This window comes from Ictalurus furcatus, chromosome 18 (genome assembly GCF_023375685.1).
Source record: "Ictalurus furcatus strain D&B chromosome 18, Billie_1.0, whole genome shotgun sequence".
In the NCBI taxonomy this organism is placed as follows: Eukaryota; Metazoa; Chordata; class Actinopteri; order Siluriformes; family Ictaluridae; genus Ictalurus; species Ictalurus furcatus.
The window spans coordinates 15,906,430-15,927,002 of NC_071272.1; the positions used below are offsets into that span (position 1 = coordinate 15,906,430).

Here is a 20,573-nt window from a genome sequence, read left to right on the forward strand (position 1 = left end):
CAAGAGCTTCAGTTGATGTTCACATCAAACATCAAGTTGTGATCAAAAAGTGTGATCTCTGGCACCAGCAACTATGCCAGGGTTAAAGTCACAGACAGGCTGGTTTAAGTATTTTAGAAATTGCTGATCTCATGGGATTTTCACACACACAAAAACAGTCTCTAGAGTTTACACAGAATGCTTCGAAAAACATGGAGTGAGTGACAGTTCTGTGGGTGGAAACGCCTGGTTGATAAGAGAGGTCAGAGGAAAATGGACAGACTGGTTCGAGTTGCCAGGGAAGATATGGTAATTAATATAACGTGGCGCATTTCAGAACACACAAGACATCAAACCTTGAGCAGAAGCCCACATCATGTTCCACTCCTGTCAGCCAAGAACAGGAATCTGAGGCTATCATGGACACAGGCTCACCCAAACTAAACAGCTGAAGACTGAAAAAACTCCAATTTGGATGAGCCTGTGTCAATGATAGCCTCAGATTTCAGTTCTTGGCTGACAGGAGTGAAACCATGCCATAGTTAAAGTCACAGAGATCACATTTTCACCTCATTCTGATGTTTGACGTGAACATTAACTGAAGCTCTTGACCTGTATTGGCATGATTTTAGGCATTGTCCTGCTGTCACATGGTTGGCTGATTGGATAACTGCATACATGAGATGATGTACAGCTGTTCCTATTAAAGTGGATGCTGCGTGTACAAATACATTGGCCAACGATGAAATACACAACCATCCAAGTAAGCTAAAGTAATTACTTTAAACAGAAGTCTGTAAATAAAACATTTCTCCCACACCCTCTCCTATATCCAATCAAAATCCATACTTTTAAGCATAATAGTGGTCACTGATGAAAACCAGTGTTATTTCTGGAAACGTGATGCTGCCAATAGTGTCCTTGTGGCTGCACTGCTAATGTTAAATAACTTTTAACAAGGTTATTATTTCATATAGAAAATTAATTAATTACACTTTTAAGCGTTATTTCTGAGATCTGGTTAGCATGACAATGAATAAAAAACAATTGGAAGCAAGGCTCATCACACTAAGTTAGAGAGAGAGAGAGAGAGAGAGAGAGAGAGAGAGAGAGAGAGAGAGAGAGAGAGAGAGAGATGGTAGGAATATGGTCCAACAATTATTAGAAATTAAGAGACGTTGGTTCGATTTTTTGCTTAATGAACCAAATGAGTATTAAATCCAAGTCTGCAGAAAAAAAAAAACATTTTTAGCCTGCAGAAGAAATATTCAACAAAAATCTTATGGTGTGGGGAATGATTTTGATCTAAAGAGTGTCTGAAAAGTGAGGAACCAATGAACTACATATACTTAATTTTGCATTTATTATCTACAACATAGAACATAGACGTTCTATGAATTTCCTCAGCCACTGGATCATGTTTTTGCAGATTTTGCTCAATATTAGCATTGGCTCCTTTCTTTTTGGACACCCTATATAATAAAACACAGAGGACGAGTGCAGTCCTTTCTATGTCATTCACCTCTTCCTCCTCCTTGTCTTCATTGACATTAAACACATCTTTCCGTTTTACTGTCAGCAGGTCCAGATCCTTCAGGTCTTCATCCTCATCATCATCATCACTGCAGAGCTGGCCTCTAGACTTCACCTGCTCTTCTTCCTCTTCACTCTCCTCCTCTTCAGACTCAGAGTTGCTGCTTTGGTCTTTTCTGAACTGGGCTTTAAAGCTCTTTAGCTCTTCATCAGAGTCAGCTGCAGTGCTGATCTCCTGAGTCACCTCGTCCTTTGGTTTCTGGGCTTTATTTAGAAAACGCACCCGTGGGGGAACAGCCAGACCCAGAGACCTTCAAAAAACAAAACACTCACTTAATACACATAGTGAAGGTGAGTGTATTAAATAAGGTGCTGATTAACTACATTACAGTGCATTTCACAATAACAAACAACGGGAACACAATTAACAAACCCTATTCTTTATTCTACCACAGCACTGTTGTATTCTCGATTCTGATTGGTAAGAAGGTGTGTGTTCAAACCGTGTAATGCACATGCAGTCCCAGTCAGTTTAATCACTGATCTAAATTAATGCCCTGCCCATAAGTAACTGTAAACATAGTAACATACAGCCACAGTTGCATACAGTAGTTAAATTCACAGCTTCATTATTAGTAGAGATGCAACACAGATGCAGGTAATTCACACACAATCTCTCTCAATCGATCATAACTATTTATTATAATTCATTCAAATAAATGCAATCTTATCGCACTACTTTACCTTTGTGTATGATTTAGAGCGGGCAGAATTCTAGAGCCAACGTCCAGTATATAAAATAACTAATGGAAATTAACAGTTATTTTTATCATTTCGGTCAAATTTTCTGCACTGCAAACATCAATGACAGCGTTAACTCGTCAATGTTGGCAAGTGACCGTGGTATAAGTGGAATAATCAACGGCTAGGTGTGCGTTACACAAGCTTAATGCACTCCATGCCGTGCATTAAAATCGTGCAATGTACCCTTTGCTGTTTATTACCCCTTACATAACAGCAGCTATGACGGTAGTTCTGGCTGCAAGGCAAAGAACAGGTTTATATTAATGTGCTCATTCCAATATGTTGTCGTTTCTATAGTAACATCTAATTCACAGGCACTTGTATAGCAGACGCGCCACATAAACAGCTTTGAGGCCCATAACTGCACAGTTTAAGGGGAAAAGCTTCTATAGGGTCTATACTACATTCATGCACAATGACATAAGGACATATCTTAGTGTATGATTGTTCATCTGTGATGCAGGATTGATTTGAGTACTTACAGCAGCTCATGAACATCATGCTTAGAGTATTTTTCACCCCTGACACAATAATGGATTTGTTTTGAGGGCATTGGTAGTGGTTAAAGTTTTGGGCACTGATCAGAAGGTCATGAGTTCAAATCTGGGCTTTGCCAAGCTGCCACAGTTGGGTTCTTGAGCAAGGTCATTAAAGCTTCAACATTTAAAGTTGTATCCTGTCTCAATTTTAGATAAAAGGGTCACAATGAAGGAAAAAAAAACAAAAAAACAAAAAACAAAACACTACTCACCCAAGCTTTATGTTTAAAAAATTTTTGTTTGTTAATTTGTCTGTAAATGTTAATGTCTATCTGGTGGTTTGTTAGCAAAATATTAGCTAAGCCTTGCTAATAATAGTAGTGTTACATGTTGTAAATCCTGTAGAAGTCATGTCACTATCATCCTGTGCACATTCATTGTCTCTGATGATGTGTTAAATGATTAGGTGGTTAAATATGTTCTCAAAGCCAGAAATAAACCTTGTAAGAGAACTTGTCATCACTATATTTAAAGTGATGATCAAGTTGTGTTTGGGCTCTCAAACTAGTAGAAAAACGGGCTGTTAAAAAGGTTCATCAGTTGCTGGAACCAGCACTTGCTTCCTGTCGGCAGAAAAGACGGTACAACTTATTAAGGATTCCGAATTTATTTTAAGAATCTACTCACGTGGCGTATTCTGGGAGCTTCAGCTGAAACACATCAAAGACGTCTTTGTTCTTCATCAGAAAGATGGAGCGAAGGTAAGACACAAAACACTGCAGGAGAAAAATAAAAGAATATATAGGCAGATATATAGGCAGAGATTACCGGGCATGGGCATCAACTCTCAACAACCAAAGACAAACATGGCTGTGCTTTTGTTTTATCACAATTTACACAGTGTGCTCTTTGAAATCAAGATCAGCTAGACATCCCCAAGTGACAGCCACAAGGCACAACAGCATCTGCTAAAATCCATAATAGCCGTGCTATAACTGTAGCGTAATGAGGCAGATTAAAGACAGATAGCTCTGAGGTAGTGTGGGATCGGTACTCACCCTCTGAGCTCTCTCCTTCTGCTCCTTCTCCTGGGCCAGGAAGGCCTCCAGCTTCTGCCGCACACACGTCAGCTTCTCTGGGTTCACCCTGCACGGCACAGCAACAAGACTGATCACATTCAATACTAAAAGCTCATAAATCACTTTTCTCTCACGACTCGTTAATATGCATTAAACCATCGGTGCAGAGAGCATCACTGTTGTAGATCCATTCCAGATTTTGCCACCAGTGATTATGCAAATACACCGCATGTGACGACAAAGGCGTTTTTCCTCCTTTTCACAGTTTGCCTACTCATTTCTTTTTCAAGTTCGTACTTAATATCAAGCTGCATATTGGTCTGAAGGACTATTGATCCACAGTTGACATGCATGCAGCTGAGAGCCAAATGTGCACTGGCGTAAGACTAAAGCTGCTGGTGTTTATTCTCAGGATAGGTGGCTGAATGTGGCCATTTTCTGTCCTCACACAGGAGCACTGCTGCCTGCTGATAAACCACAGCACTTAGAGCACAGCAGCCAGCTGGCCCACAGACTGGTTACACACACACACACACATACACACACACAGAGGCATGAGCACAATTTCTGGTTCCTGTTCAAAACGGATGGCTGGTGCACGCTTTTAGCACCGAGTGTCAGTTGCATCATGATAATAGAGGCAAACTTGCACAAATTTTCATGTACCAACAGTGGTGTCGATGGTCGAATAGATTAGTAAAAGTAGAATATGAACAGCATGAGCTATTTTTTCATTGGCAACAGACTGGTTTATGGCTCAGCACCTCTTGCTTGCTTAACTGCAGTTTCATCACTGTTCAAATTAAAAAGATAAATCCTAAGCTTGTAAAATGTGTCTGATTTACATTTAAATTCAAATGAGTAAAGTGTCACTGTATTCTGCAATGTATAGAAGAACAAAATGAATAAGTAGATAAAAAAAAGTTTTGTTATTTAACAAGACATATGATTACTGATCTTGTGAAGCTTTCTGTAAGATTTATTTATCATTTTTGGAAGGAGTCTCCGCTGCCAGCACTTTAACATTTAAAGGGAAAAGCTGTACCTTTAAGCTTTCCTACAGAGTAGTTCATGCTTTGGTTTTTCTGCAACATGTTGTTTTATTGTCTTATTAACTTAAGAGAGAGAAAAAAAGAGAAAGTGAGGGTACAACTGTTTACATTTGTTTACATAGCAAGAATTAACTTGTTTAATGGAAGCTCCACTACATTAAATGCAACTATAAAAGGATGATGTTATTTAATTAATAAATAATATTTTAATGTGGTATAAGAAAAACAAAACATTTTAAGGAAGTGCTGTTTAGGAAAATAATCAGCTTCATAATGGTAAAAATATCTTTGCATCGCATTGGGCCACTGGTGATTATTTTCCTATAATAACACTTTCAGATTTATGAGGCTTGAAGATGATTTGAATGATAGTTAATTTGATTTGTATGTTAAATTTTTATTTATATTCAGATCTATTCTGCTATTTCAACAAAACTTCTATTATCTCCATTAGGTAGAATCTCCATTTTGTACAAAACTATAGAGGAAACCTTAGACGTCAAGCCTGTCTTGGCTGACTGATTTGGATCGGACCTAAAGTAAATGCTTTGCTTTTTTTAAACTGCATTTCCCTCCTTTTTTTATGTGCATCCGTCCAAACCTGTTGTGCATTGCTAATATTATGGGTACACTTGAGCCTCAAAAAGAGCTAAAAACCTGCACATACATATCCATAGTTCAAATCATCTACACAAACCACACTCACAGTGTTCGCTGTTCATCAGTTAATGTAGTTATCGTTAATACATAGAGTGGGTCACTTACTGGATTTTGTTGATGGGGACTTTTTTCTCCTGAAGCTGAGTAATCATGCCCTTCTCCTCTGAGGGCATAAGTATAAGCAAGGCTTCTCCTCCCTCCTTATACCTGCAGAGAGAGAGCAGAGATTTATAAAGAGCACATCGCCTAATTCATTCCTCTTAAAGGAATAGTTTGGTCCATGATTGAACATACATTGTTTTCCATTTACACCAAATGTAGTCAATCAGTGAACATGACTGACATGTCAAACGACTGCTTGTTTGTTGCGCTGGGCTAATGTAACTAAAGGAAGTCTCTCTCACCCAAAATAATTTTTTCAGAAATACATTCACACAGATGTACTATTGTGCTTGAGGACACAGTGTGACTTGCTGTCATCGACACACACCTGTACTCCTGTGGAAATCATTTGGCAGCAGTGCGATGCATCAAATCATGCAGATACAGCTCAAGAGCTTCAGTTCATGTCAAACAGAATGGGGGAAAATGTCATCTCAATGACTTTGACAATGGCACGGTTTTTGGTGCCAGACAGCCTGGATTGAGTATTTCAGAAACTGTTGGAATTTTCACACACACAGCAGAATTTACAGAGAATGGTGTGAAAAACAAAACCATCCAGTGAGCATCAGTTCTGCAGGTACAAACACCTTGTTGATGAGAGAGATCAGGAGAGTGTCTAGCCAGACTGGTTTGAGCTGACAGGAAGGATATAGTAACTCAAATGGGCACAACTGTGGGTGAGCAGAAGCCACAAACGTGAGGTGGATGACCTACAGCAGCAAAAGACCACACACGGTTCAACTCCTTTCAGCAAGGAACAGGAATCTGCGGTTACAGTGGGCAAAGATCTTCTTCTCAACTGAAGATCGGAATATCACTGCATGGTCTGTCTAGCTTAGCTGAACCTGTGCCCACCTCATGTCTGAGGTTTTGTGCATTCTGTGATGCTTTTCTGTTCACCATGGTTTTAAAGAGTAATTATTCGAGTTACCGTAGCCTGCCTGTCAACTCAAACCAGTCCGGCCATTTTCCGCTCATCAACACATTTCTGCTTCCACAAATTATCAAATGATCACACTGATTATACAATAATGCTTATTTTAAATGACTATGCATAAAAGTTTGTTACATGTTACACTGGACACTAAACACAAATAGATTTGAGGGAACAGTCTATTTACACTGAGTCGTTCCTTTAAGGTTCCAGAAATAACATCAAAACCTTGTTCAAATAAATTGTTTTGGTGCTTTTTTTTTTTTTTTTTTCTTCAACCGTCAACGCACATTTTACAAGCAATCCAGTGCAGACGGCTGCAACGTGGACAAAAAATGCGTCCGCTTTTAAAAAGCGTTGTCAACAATGTGTTTCAGGTCACAGCAGAGACGTTTGCAAAGATGAAGAGGGTTTTCTGAAAACTGCCAAGTGAAATCAAGCACCATTATTTCTTGACCAATCAGGCCAATGTACACGGAGCAAGCGAGAAAAACCCAACACGGAGGACAAGGCGCTGATGAAAAACTAGACTTGTCAGTGAACACATAAGAAGAGATTTATGGCATATTGAAATACTGAATGGAAAATATTTCAGTGCCAGTATTCCAATGTTACTGAAAACAACAATGTGTGTTATTTTGGGACGATCACCAGTATGTGACGGGGTGCGAAATGCCACTTTACCCGTGACCGCATAGACAAGTCAGACGAGCCGCTCAATTTTGATTAAATTTAGAGAGCGAGCTAGTCTAGACTGTTCGCTGATACTGGGTAGGACTGGTAACAGTGTTGTTACAGTGTGCAGGGTGGTGAGCTGCCCAGTGCTCGTCCAGGAAAATATAAAACGGAAGCTCTGTAAACATAGATCTATATTAACATAAAGAAAGCGAACACATGCAGGTCTCATTATACACACTTTTTTCCCCTTCAGATTCTTCAGGTCTACTGGATTACTTTGCATAAGTCCTGGCTGGCTGAAGAAGCTTATTAAAACCCATGACAGCTGGAGTGAAAAAATGAAGCACATCACTTGTGTCTAATAACAGTGGTGTTCCAACTGGTATATTGCTGCCAACAGCCATAGAAATTGTGTCAGCGTTCAGCCAAAGGCCCTGAACAAGTTCAGTCAGGCTCTACACACAACATTTACCCAAAAGCAGGTGAACAGCACGAACATGAGCCAGGCACAAAACCCTGTCTCTAACACTTACGGTCATGAAATTGGACAGGAACACGCAAGAGGTCATGCTTAGAAAAAGAGGCTCTAACAGTAGACCAGTGAAACTGCGCTTGTTTCAAATGCCACAGATGATCTCTAACGCATGTACTTTGCATAATTTTGAGTGATTAGCGTGTTCACACTTGGAAACTCGGCAAGACGTAGTTCATGGTCAATACTCAATAATGTACTAAACCCAGCAAAAAAAAAAAAAAAGAATAAAATCAAGCCTATAACTGAATGAAAAGTTTGACATGCTGATCAAGAATGCCGCTGCAGCAGCGTGGGTGCAATATAGAAGGCAAAAAATAAGACCGTACATTTTTATTACGATTTGAACATTCTGATGTGACATTTTCTATTTACACTTAATCAAACTTCACATTTTCACTTTCAAAAATCAAGACCACACGTTTTTCAATGTAAATTTAAAATACTTGTGTTTTCGATTCCAATATAAAAATGAGGACCACAAATTTCCACTTTAAATTTGAAAATTAAAAACACGTATTTTTGTTTTTAATTCAAAAAATGAAGACCACACATTTTCCGATTTCAATTAAAAAATGAAGTGCAACTTGGATTTTAATATGGGTTGCTCTGATGCAATTAATGACCCCAGGTACAATGTGGTAATTTGCCATTTCTCCCAAGCTGAAAATGTCAGTGTTTGATCGGACACATCACTGTGATCAAATGTACACTCCAACAAACGTAGTCGATTGGCTGTCTATGTTGACACCTGGAGTCTAACGATTGCTTCTTTACTGCCAGGAGCTTTGAGGCCAATATAAGTCACAGAAGTCTATTTCACCAAAAATATTTTTTCGGAAATATTGATGGCTTAAGACACAGTGTGACATTTTGTTCATGTTTTTTTTAAATGTCAGTATGTAGCTGAACAGTGGAACATTATGCATGCAGCCATATTGAACAACTAGAATAATTTTTTGTATAGTGATTATCCCTGCCATTTTTTTGGGGGGTGGGGGGCGCATTTAACGAAAGAATTTGGGTGAGACAGGCGTTAGTACAAACAAACAGGTTCTACATACTTAAGTACATAGTGTATTTAAAAAGAACCCTAATATATATATATATATAAAAAAAATAAAAGGAGCATACAGTATATAATTTGGGATGCACCTAAGGTTTTCCTCAGATATGTTTTGTACACTTTTCTGTTCACAAGGTTTAGGTTCTTCAGGGTTGCAATCTGACACTCACTGCACTTCCATGCATATGCTTTTCTTTGTGGCAGTTTACCATTGGGGGGAAAAAAGTTTCCAGTGCAATATATAGTCTCTGGACTGAAAAAAGCTCATAAAATCTCATTTTTAAATGTTTTATGTGAAGTAATTATTGAGTGAATAAAATAATCTCACATTTGCCATCAGGATATGGGAAAAGGACTGTGGTGGGTCATCTGTCATCTAAAATGTAGTAAAGTGAGTAAAGAGTGTAGTAAAGTGTTCTGGCTTGCAAGGTTAGCATTTCCAAAAAAAGTCCTCAGGGACCTCAATTCATTTTTGCTCTTTCCCAGCTCCTAGCATACCTGTACCAGATATCCCACATGTTCTGTAATGTTCTGTTCTGTGCTGAGAGATAAAATGCAAATAATAAACGTTTGTGTGGAAAAGGTACATATACAAAAACTAAGTGAGCCAAGCCACGATCACTAGAGGATAAATAAAGAAAGACAGACAGACTGCCAATGTGGACACACCACTGACCTGCAACGATAAGGAACTGAGTAAGACTGCCATCTACTGAGATGGCTTCTGGGTTTGTTACTATTATTAACACAACTAGATACAACAAGCCCACATTGCTCAATACCTGGCTGTCCTGCCGACTCTGTGGATGTATGTGTTGGCGTCCTCTGGGCAGTCAAACTGAAGCACCCAGTTCACAGCAGGAAAATCTACACACACACACAATAAAGCTCAGATCACTCACAGACATTCTGCACTTACATTGAACCAGTGTTATTTTGCCAAATTCTTTTTTCCAAGGAATATTGCACTTTTTTCATAGCTAATCTCTATTCTGCATGGGTAGTGAACGTGATATAACCACACAATTATTTTGGCTCATTTCTCTGTACTGAAATAAGAATTTTTGCTTGAAACATATTAAAAATAAAAGTAACTACAGCTGTTTGCCCTCAGTACATGGAAACATGCCAAACTTCTTGCCTGTATCAAACATGTTTACTACAATTCTCCAGCTGTGATCCTTGGAGATTTTTTGGCCACTTTTCACAGTGCGTTGAAACAATATAGACACGCGTCCAATTCCAGGTTGATTCATAACATTTCCAGTTGACTGGAACTTCTTAATTATTGCCCTGATGGTGGAAATGGGTATTTTCAATGCTTGTGCTATTTTCTTATAGCCACTTCCCATTTTGTGAAGCTCAACAATCTTTTTCTGCACATCATAGCTATATTCCTTGGTCTTACCCATTGTTATGAATGACTAAGGGAATTTGGCCTATGTTTTACCTTATATTTATACCCCTGTGAAACAGGGAGTCATGATTGAACAATTTCCTGTTCCTAGTCACCCAGGTGTACTAGAAAAATGGAGGAAGTAAAATGTATAAATCACTATATAATAATAATAATAATTTTATAGGCTTAAATTAAATAAAAACCTAAATATAAAAAAATTAGATAAGGCTTTATTTTAGCACTTCCGTCACTGACGCCACCACCGCGGTGGTGGTGTTGTCATGGCAACCATCACAGCCCTATTAAATATAAATAAATATTATATTACATATTTTATCATATAAAATATTCATTTAAGTGCCAGCATACTTTTCCACCAGTTCTTTGTGTGTGACATCAGAATTGTGAGAGGTTACCTTAAAATTGCAAGAAAAAAAAGTCTGAATTGTGAGATATAAAATATAAAGTCGCAATTAGTTTTTTAAATGATTCTCTCTGTGGCAAAACTGGCTTCCATAGAAACCTGATGTTTTGCAATACTTTGAATCTTTAAAAATATTAAAATCTTTATTTTTTTTTTAACAGGATTTTTCGTTACTCCTACTATCAGTAATAAATAATGTACATCTTGGTCAGTTTTTATTTCTTTTTTTTGTTACATTTTATTAAATTACTGTTTTGCTAGTAGTTTGTTGGTCAACCTAAAGATTGTGATGCATTCTGTGTATAGTAGAAATGTCTAAGTATCATGATATGATATGACAAACATCCTTCGCTCATAACACAGACTATATGCTACGGGAGTTTTTGTAGATCCTCTCTAACTGTGACACCCTAGACCCGTCACCACCAATAAGCCAAGTAGCAATAATCCCACACTCAGCTCCAGTCATCACAGCTTTCTCAGCTCCAGACTAGCAAGGTTCAGACATCGGAATTGAGTCACGTTTGCGGACTGAAAACCGGCTGTTCTGATGTGGAAAATGGATGAAAAGATGACAACTTGCAACAGTACGTCAACAGAAAGTCATCTTCTGACAATTCTGTAAATTGTATTATGATCTCTGGGGCCTTTTGGCAGCCAGATGTCAAAAAACAGCAGGGATGTAAGAGATTTAGTTACCAAGTCCTCTTGCAGCGATATCTGTGGCAAAAAGGACAGCAGCTTTCTTGCGGACAAAGTCATTGTAGACCTCCACCCTCTTCATCTGTGGCTGCTTTCCGTGCAGGGCCAAAACAGAGATACCGGGCCGGAGCCGGCAGAACACACGGAACAGGTACTGTACCTGGAACAGCACACAGGTAATTGCGGATGTTAAGGAATGGAATAAAAATGGATGGAAATGATGCTGATAAAGCACTGAACATCTCTAACTATTTCATATGACATCCATAAGTAAACAAATAACCATATCTAAATAATCAATAACAATATCAATCGTCACTATCGACATGGAAGGGGCTTCACAACTATATTATTGCAATTTTAGCACAGAAATATATGCGATATGTAAACATTTACCTCTTTGCAGCAAGCGAAAAAGACAATAATCTTCTTCTGCAGGTGACTCCTCAAGAAAGAGAAGAGCATGTTGATCTTCTCGTGCAGCTCGCACACTACGTAGCTCTGCTCCAGAGTAGCCGGAGTGCTGAGGGGCACAATAACCAACAAGAGAGAATTCGATTTTAAACACACAAATGAGAACTCTTTCAATCCCTCCAACAATGGTTTATCATCCTCTCTTTCTTTGCGAATCTTGTTCAATTCAGGAGCAAAAACCTCACTAAAGTACACAAGCCTCTGGACCAAAGTCTAAAATTTCTATAAACAAAATTTAAAACATTTTAAAAATCTAAAAATCAGTGTAAACAGAGCGTGTGAATTAGTTTTTAAGTAGATTTACATATAGAGCTGCATAAATCAACTTCAAAATCAATGAGAAGGAGAAATTCTTTCCATCTTTATATAGGATCACTTTTTCTTACATGAACATCTCAGGATTAGACCATTTATCAGTCCAACACAGGATTGGGTGGAGGTTTTTTTTTGTAATTGCTGTGGCCAAAATGCTTGATTTTGCTGCGGCTTTTTTTAAAAAAGATTGTGTGCTCTTTTTTTTTGCAGAAAACTACTTGAATTGGCAAAATTGTAATTGCACAAAATTGTTTTGACGGTGTTTCGGAGTTATGAAACGAGGCCTTTTAGCTGTACCCATGTTCGGCGCACGTGATTTGACGATGTCACACAACGCGTCCTGGCCCAGATCTGTGGAACATCTGTGGTCATGTAGAAAAATTGCAAGCTTTTTCCAAATATTGCGGCATTTGCTTGATTTTGTGTGAATTTCTATGATCAGTTTCTTCTTTCTGCACTGATTAATGTGCGCATATGGTCATTCTTATGCCATTGTAATGCTTGCTAGGATGTAAAGATGAATTTGCACACCGGGTCATGTTTTATTCATTCCTCACACCACAGCACTTATAAATTCTCAAATCTGATTGGTCAGAAGGTGTTGATTAATGTTAATATTGATGCTTCCATTCGAATACATAGTAACAGCTCATTTTCGATGACTTGTGTGGCTGACCTTCTACATAATCTAGGGTTAATATTGATGGTTACTTGGGTTTGGAGGAAGAAAGAGAGCAGAAACAATAGGCATACTCAAGCTCAAGACTCTTCAACAAGGAGAGACTAAATAATTGGTGTAAAAGTTAAACAGATGCAGATACATTGATGGTCATACCTGAATTTAGCCTGCTCATGAACCCACACATACTCGGGGTTCTTCAGGCTGAGTCTGGCCAGGTCTTTAACAGACTTGGTCTGTGTGGCGGAGAAGAGCAGCGTCTGTCTGGTTTTTGGAAGGTTCTCCACAATGGCGTTGAGTGTGTCGGCGAAGCCCATGTCTAAAATTCTGTCAGCTTCATCCAACACTGTCATGATAAACACAGGAAAGTTTCATCTAATCGGTGCATCTAGTTTTTTCATTTAAGAGATTATTTAAGTGATCATGTAAACAGCACACTATAATAGTTTGTACCAGGTTGTACTGTTGTCTATGGGTTTTGAGAAACTCCAAGCAAAATAATCTATTAAATCAGGTTATTTACCGCATGTGAGGATACATTTTTACAAAAACTTTTTTTTTCTGTGTTAATAAAACCTTTGTGTACATTTAAACCTAAATGAAATATTCTGGATTTAGATTAATGATTTTGAATCATCTCACAGATCTCATTCTAAACCAACACAGTAACACGTCAGCGTTGACCCTGAGCAAGTGTGTACCGAGCATGTGCAGGTCAGAGGCGTGGAAGCTGGAATTTTGGTCCATGTGCTGCAGTAGACGTCCTGGTGTGCAGATGATGATGTTGGTGCGATGAATCTTCAGAGACTCGTCCTTGAGGTCCTGCAACCAGATACATTATTAGCAAGCGTTAATGACAGGTATCTAAGTGTACTGCATTTTTTGCACAATAAGTCATTCTGGAGGAGGGGGAAAAAAGTAAGTATGTGATTTGGGACGCAGCCCACGGTTTCAAGCAGTCGTCAGTAATTAGATTACCGCTGTCCATGTAAATGTAGTCGATGACTAAAGTTTACATGGACAGCAGTAATCTAATTATTGACCTTACTCTGAGTATAGACAATATTGTGATTAAGGTGTTTACATGAGTCGCTTTTAGAATACTCCTTTCATGTTCCTGTTTTACATGTTATAGAACATAGTTCGATTAACAGCACACGTCATTACATCACCGTGCCACGCCGTCCCCTCCAGAATTTCACTTATCAACATACAGTTCGTCTTCGTTATGGTACCGTATAGTTTTGGGTGTTTTTATTTAAAATTTTTACGAACGCTTCAAGTGCAGTTAATTATTTGTCATGCTGTACGTGCAAATAGACGACTGCTTGAAACCGTGGGCTGCGTCCCAAACCGCGTACTTACCTACTATATAGTAGCCGAGATACATGTATTTCGTCTATTACAGGCCTATAGTAGGTAAGTACGCGGTTTGGGACGCAGCCGTGCTCTCTTGTTTGCCGTAAAACGGTTGAACACTGCCGTGTGTGTACATGTCCTGTCGCAAAATGTGGTGAAAACTCTCACACGATGTTAATAATGTGATTAAGGTGTTTACATGTCTATAATACACATCGATAATGTGACTAAAACAGGAGTACTCCACATGTCTTAATTCGATTTGTGTTTACTTCAAGTATGACCTTAATTGGATTAAGGTAATTAAAAATTGCTGTTTACGTGCTAGTTTCTTAATCAGAGTATTGTCTTAATCGGGTTAATATTGGATTATTGTTGTCCGTGTAAATGCACTGATTGACTCTAAACATGGACTTATCTGATACTTAATATCATAAACATAAGACAAACTGTGTTAAAGCATGTCCACATTGTACCGCTAATAATTCACAATATTTAAATCATCTGTCCTTCCCTGTAGGTGTGTCACACGTAGTTTACAAGTTGCAGCACAATATTTCTCTTATAAACAGAGAACACACCTTTCCACCAATAACAAGTCCAGCTGAGAATTCATGGTTCTTCCCAACTTTCCTCAGAACCTCGAATGTCTGATAAGCGAGCTCTCGAGTGGGAGAGATTATAAGAGCACCGAGACCGTCCATGGCTGTCCACTGGTTACGGTACAGGCACTCCAGCACCTAGCAGAATTCAGCAGAAAAAACAAAAACCAACAAGCTATGCATGTTGTGTGGCAGAAGTAGAGCAACACAGTCCTTTTCTGTCATTCAGCAGGTTTCACTTACAGGAATGAGGAAAGCAAGAGTTTTCCCCGAGCCGGTCTTTGCAGCACCCAAGACATCTTTTCCCTGCAGAGCAAAGCCGATGGTCTGTCTCTGGATCTCCGTGGGCTGCCGATACTGAGCCTCTAACAGGCCTGTGAAAATGATAACACACACTCGTTCATTTTGCTGTTATGGGCCTTAGCCACAAATTAAAACATAGCATTAACATAAAATTATGATAATGATAATATCAAATACCTTTCACAGTCTTCTTTGAGAGTGGAAAGTCAGAGAACTTAACAGCTTCTTTTGGATTTATCTGTGAGACAAAATATATATAGATATGCTCAATTTTTGGAGAACTGGTGCTTCTTGAAGAACACACGTTGAAACAAAATGCACCAAATCTTCCACATTTATCCAAAATAATACAGTCAAGACAAGATGTCTGATATCTACCAGTTTTGCACTGTGCATGTTCAAATCACACAAATACATGAGACCACGTCAAGTCCTTCTGTATCTCAGACACACTTGCTTATATGGTTTCTGATACTATATGATAAAAATTCTGGCAAAATCAACTGTAGCTCCATCCAGAAGATGGAATCATCTCAACTCAGCACTTATTTTGGATGATGATGATGATTATAAACCACCAGTAACAATTTTATATTCTTCAGGGTTGCAGTGGATCCAAAGCCTAACCCAGGAATACTGGGTGTGAGTCATGAAAACACCCTTAATGGGCACCATGCATACACAATCACACCTAGGCGCTATATAGAGTCATCAATTTACCTATCGGCATGTTTGAGTGTTGGAAGAAAACCGGAGAACATGGAAAAACCCACACAGACACGAGGAGAATATGCAAAACTCCACACAGACAGTAACCTGAGCACGGGATCAAACCATGCACCCAAAAGTTCCAAACGTGAATATATCAACTGATCGGAAACTCTGGGTCCAAATTAGGTGTACAGCCAGGCTTGCTGTAGGTAGTAGCAGAAACTCCTCAGCATCATGGACAATACTGCTCAACCACTCAATAACACCGTAGGCAGTCCCAGCAATACCTTCAGCCAAAGACTCAGGCCACTGAAGAGCAATACAAAACACCACAGGCGATCTTTTCTCCCAGTGGCAATCACACTGTACAATTCCTCCCCGCAGACAGCCATGCAAGGATCAAACCAGGACCCTGAAGCCATGAGGCTGCAACACTACCTGCTGTTGGAGGAATTCTAGCAATAACAGCTACCAATGGGGGCAGGTGAAGGCTCACATGGGTTTCCTCTGAGATATGTGAAGCCAGCCAGCCAACCACGTCTTTTCAAACCGCTGCGCATGCTGCAAAACACTCAGAGGAAAGCGCTATCTGCCTTCTTCCACATACATGAGCTCACAGTTGGCCAGGATTGGCTAGTGTTACTGTTATTGTCAGGGAAAATAGAGCATTAACTTGTTTTACATTTAAAGTCCCCGCAAAGTGCCTTGAAACGGGCAGTGGTATTAGATGCGTTGCCGTAATTTCCTCTGAAACAGGAAGTCAGGGCGGGACATATCGAGTGGCTCCTCCCCCTTTTTAAATAGCCAATAGCGTTTAGCTTACCTCACAGCCTGGGCTAAGCCGTACTTGACGGTTAGTACCATGGATTTTTATAATGTTGGGAGCAGGATACTTCAGATTCTAGAGCGCATTTGATTGGACAGAAAATCTGATGAGAAGCTGAAGTGCAGAATGATGTCCTCAAAATTGCTGCTCTGTATTGGTGGTAGAGACAGACTGTAAATTTTGAACGTGTATATATATATGCAAATTTTATCATTGTTTTAGAGCACAGTGGCTTATAGATAACAATAAGTCTAATATTCACACTAAAAGCCACAAAACTTCAATTATGATTTCATTGGGACTTGATTACAGACTTGTTCTGCTATTTCATGAATTCTGTTATGTTATGAAACTGTCAAATAATGTGAATTGAAAATGACTTGAAACAAGTGTGTGATTTAAAAATGCAGATTTGTTGAACCCATCCCACTCTAAACAAACAAACAAATAAATAAACCCTCTGTTGAGCAGAACTAAGCAGTTGTGCTCCTAAAACTGATACAGAGGCCGGTGTGTGTACAGTTTATATTTAAAGTATCTTTAAAGTCTGTATATAAATATTAACCGCTGCACCTTTAAGTCGCTGTGACGGCCTGTGACGCAATACACTAAAGCGCAAGACATTAAGCTACAGTACAAAAGGCTTGTTAACATTTACCTTTAAAACACTGATTTAATTATAGTTATATTATTACGTAAACACTATTTACTAATATTAGCACTACAAAATCATTTCTGCACAACCAACAACAACAAAAATGAACGTGGAACAGCATGAAACAGCAAAGCCTATTTTCTCTGCATACTATCCTACTAAACAGTATGTTACATCACTGGTTGTGCACTGATTTTAAATACTATCTAGTACAGTAGAATGCCTAGTAGTACAGTAAGTGTTGACTTACCTCTGCGTATTTGGTGACCAGCTTCTGTATGATTTCTCTTTCTATCTCCCACTCGCGTTTCTTCCTCGGCCTTTTAGTCTTTTTCCTGCTTTTGTCATGCTTTTTTCTCCATTTCTCAAAATTCTTAACTGGGTCTTCAGGAAGGGTTTTCTTCTCTTTTCCTTTCTTTATTCGCATTTTCTTCGCAATGTACGTATGTAAATACTCGACTGTTAAACGCACTTCATGAGATACAGCATGTGGAGGAAACGTTGCCCTGTTCTTCGTGAACTCTGATCGCTGTGCAGAGGAATGAGAGCTCAGTAGCGCCTCCTGTCGGAATGGAGTAAAGTAAAACCTACTAAATGTACCAATAGGGGCGTCCAAACGGTCATTATTCTTTAAAGTGCACCTATTATGTTTTTTTTTTATTATGGTGCCTAATTTTGTTTTAGATTTCTCATACTATAGACATACATGCATCCAAGGTCAAAAAATACTTTAACGTGCTCATAATTTAAACTGCATCGTTATTTTTTCCCCAGTGTCAAAAACGACTCGTTAAATGATCCATTCTAAAAGATTCATTCTAAACGCCTCCTTTCAGAGAGCATACTCTGCTCTGATTGGTCAGATGTCCCAGTCTGTTGTGATTGGTCTACCGCTGTCAGCGAGCAGCCAATGAAGACCAGAGGAGGGGCTTTTTGTTACAAACCTACGTAGGTTAATACAGGAAGCAAGTATGGAATCACTAACAACTCGTTTAAGCTGTTTAGAATTGGTTCCTTCTTTTGGGAGACAATAACTCAGTTTGTCGTGCACTTTGATTTTTTAAAAACGTGTGCGACTTTTTACATTCACAAACAGCTATAACACACTACATGAAAGGTAATATTTTAAAAAACCATAATAGGTGCACTTTAATTCATCTGCAGTAACTGCTTTATCCTGGTCAGGGTCTCAGTGGATTTGGAGAATATCCCAGGAAAATTGGACAGAAGACTTCACCCCCAGATGGAGCACTAGTCGAACACTAGTCAAGCACAGAGCACCTTTCACACCTTTCTGAGCAATTTATTGTATCCAGTCCACCGACATGCATGTTGGACAGAGGGAAGAAACCAGCGAACCCAGAGAAAACCCATTCGAGCAGGGAGAGAACATTCAAAATCCCACAGACAATAACCTGAGCTCAGGATCAACCCAGAGATCCTGGAGCTCTGAGGCAGCATCTCTACCCATTAACCGATCAGCCATAACATTAAAACCACTGACAGGTCATTTGAATAACACTGATTATTTTGTTACAATGGAACCTGTCAAGTGGTGGGATATATTAGGCAGCAAGTGAACAGTCAGGAAAAATGGACAAGCATAAGGATCTGAACGACTTCAGCTTAGAATTCTGATGGCTAGATCAGAGCATCACCAAAATGACAGGTCTTGTGGTGTGTTCCCGGTATGCAGTGGTTAGTACCTACCAAAAGTGGTCCAAGGAACGACAACCGTTGAACCAGCAACAGGGCCAGGGGCACCCAAAGCTCACTGATGAATGTGGGGAGTGAAGGTTAGCCGGTCTGGTCTGATCCCACATAAGAGCTACTGTAGCACAAACTGCTGAAAAAGTTAATGCTGGCTGTGATAGAAAAGTGCCAGGACACACAGTGTATTGCAGCTTGCTGTGTATTGGGCTACATAGCCACAGACCACTCAGAGTGCCCATACTGACCCCTGCACAACACCTACAATGGGCATGTGAGCATCAGAACTGGACCATGGAGCAATGGAAGAAGGTGGCCCGGTCTGATGAATCACGTTTTTTTTTTTTTTTACATCATGTGGCCAGCCGAGTGTGTGCGCGTCGCTTACCTGAGGAAGAGTTGACACCAGGATGCGCTACGGGAAGAAGGCAAGCCAGCTGAGGCAGTGTGATGCTCTGGGCAATGTTCTGTTGGGAATCCTGGCATTCATGTGGATGTTGCTTTAACACGTACCACTTACCTAAACATCGTTGCAGACAAAATACATGGCAACGGTATTCTCTAATGGCAGTGGCCTCTTTCAACAGGATAATGCTCCCTGCCACACTGCAAAAATGGTTCAGGAATGGTTTGAGGAACATGTCAAAGGGTTCAGGGTGTTGATGTGGCCTCCAAATTCCCCAGATCTCAATCTAATCGAGCATCCATGGGATATGCTGGACAAAAAAGTCAGATCTATAGAGGCCCCACCTTGCAACTTACGGGAACAGAGGTCAGAAGTCACACAGGTTTTTTTTTTTTTTTTTTTAAATATAATCTATCTGTGTGTAATTAAAGTGTCACATGATCTCAGTATAAATACATCTGTTCCTGGAAAGCTCTTTTAAAGAGCAAAATAACATCACAAAGATTAAAGAGCTTTGTTTTTTCCAGCTTTTTTTCCCCAAATTAAACACTACAAAACACCGTCTTTGAATCTCATTTATTCATCTCATTCTCATTCATCTTTTTTGGATACCCAACAGAATTGCACTTCCACAAAAAAACCCCACAAAACTATATTTATGCCAAGTCTCACCATTGCTTCAGTGGATAATCTCACCTGGATGCTGTACAAGTCGTACCTAAGAAATGCTGCAGTAATCATAAAGACTGTCCTGTGCTCATCCCAGGACTCTTATTCACAATATACTCATATGCAACACGCTGACCACCCTTACTATTGTTTGCCTTTACTTTTCTACAGCTGTTCAAGGTAAATATTTATAATCTCACCATCCTGCTTCACTTAGAAGAGAATGTGTTCCCCTTATAAGTCTGGTCTCTTTCAAGGTTTCTTCTTCATGTTGTTTCAGGGAGTTTTCCTCAGCACTGTCGCCTCTGGCTTGCCCATTAGGTATCGAATATACATCCAGATTTCTGTAAAGCTGCTTTCTAACACTGTATATACTTA

General features: G+C 39.3%; 1 protein-coding gene across 2 annotated transcripts in view; it reads right to left on the reverse strand.

The window, feature by feature from the left end:
- ddx10 (DEAD (Asp-Glu-Ala-Asp) box polypeptide 10) overlaps positions 1-17,954 on the reverse strand; it is a 42,377-nt gene extending 24,423 nt beyond the window's left edge. The window contains exons 1-13 of one of the 2 annotated variants that reach the window (XM_053648983.1): positions 17,661-17,954; positions 15,396-15,456; positions 15,159-15,289; positions 14,895-15,053; positions 13,656-13,776; positions 13,111-13,300; positions 11,883-12,009; positions 11,484-11,646; positions 9,744-9,828; positions 5,692-5,793; positions 3,854-3,941; positions 3,483-3,571; positions 1,502-1,823 (exon numbers count right to left, since the gene is read on the reverse strand). In XM_053648983.1, the coding sequence (XP_053504958.1) occupies positions 1,502-1,823; positions 3,483-3,571; positions 3,854-3,941; positions 5,692-5,793; positions 9,744-9,828; positions 11,484-11,646; positions 11,883-12,009; positions 13,111-13,300; positions 13,656-13,776; positions 14,895-15,053; positions 15,159-15,289; positions 15,396-15,456; positions 17,661-17,837 (1,815 nt within the window). In that variant the 5' untranslated portion in view covers positions 17,838-17,954. The remainder of the gene's footprint in view (positions 1-1,501; positions 1,824-3,482; positions 3,572-3,853; positions 3,942-5,691; positions 5,794-9,743; positions 9,829-11,483; positions 11,647-11,882; positions 12,010-13,110; positions 13,301-13,655; positions 13,777-14,894; positions 15,054-15,158; positions 15,290-15,395; positions 15,457-17,660) is intronic. The other variant, XM_053648984.1, reaches the window with a different exon arrangement.
- Between the last annotated feature and the right edge of the window lie 2,619 nt (positions 17,955-20,573).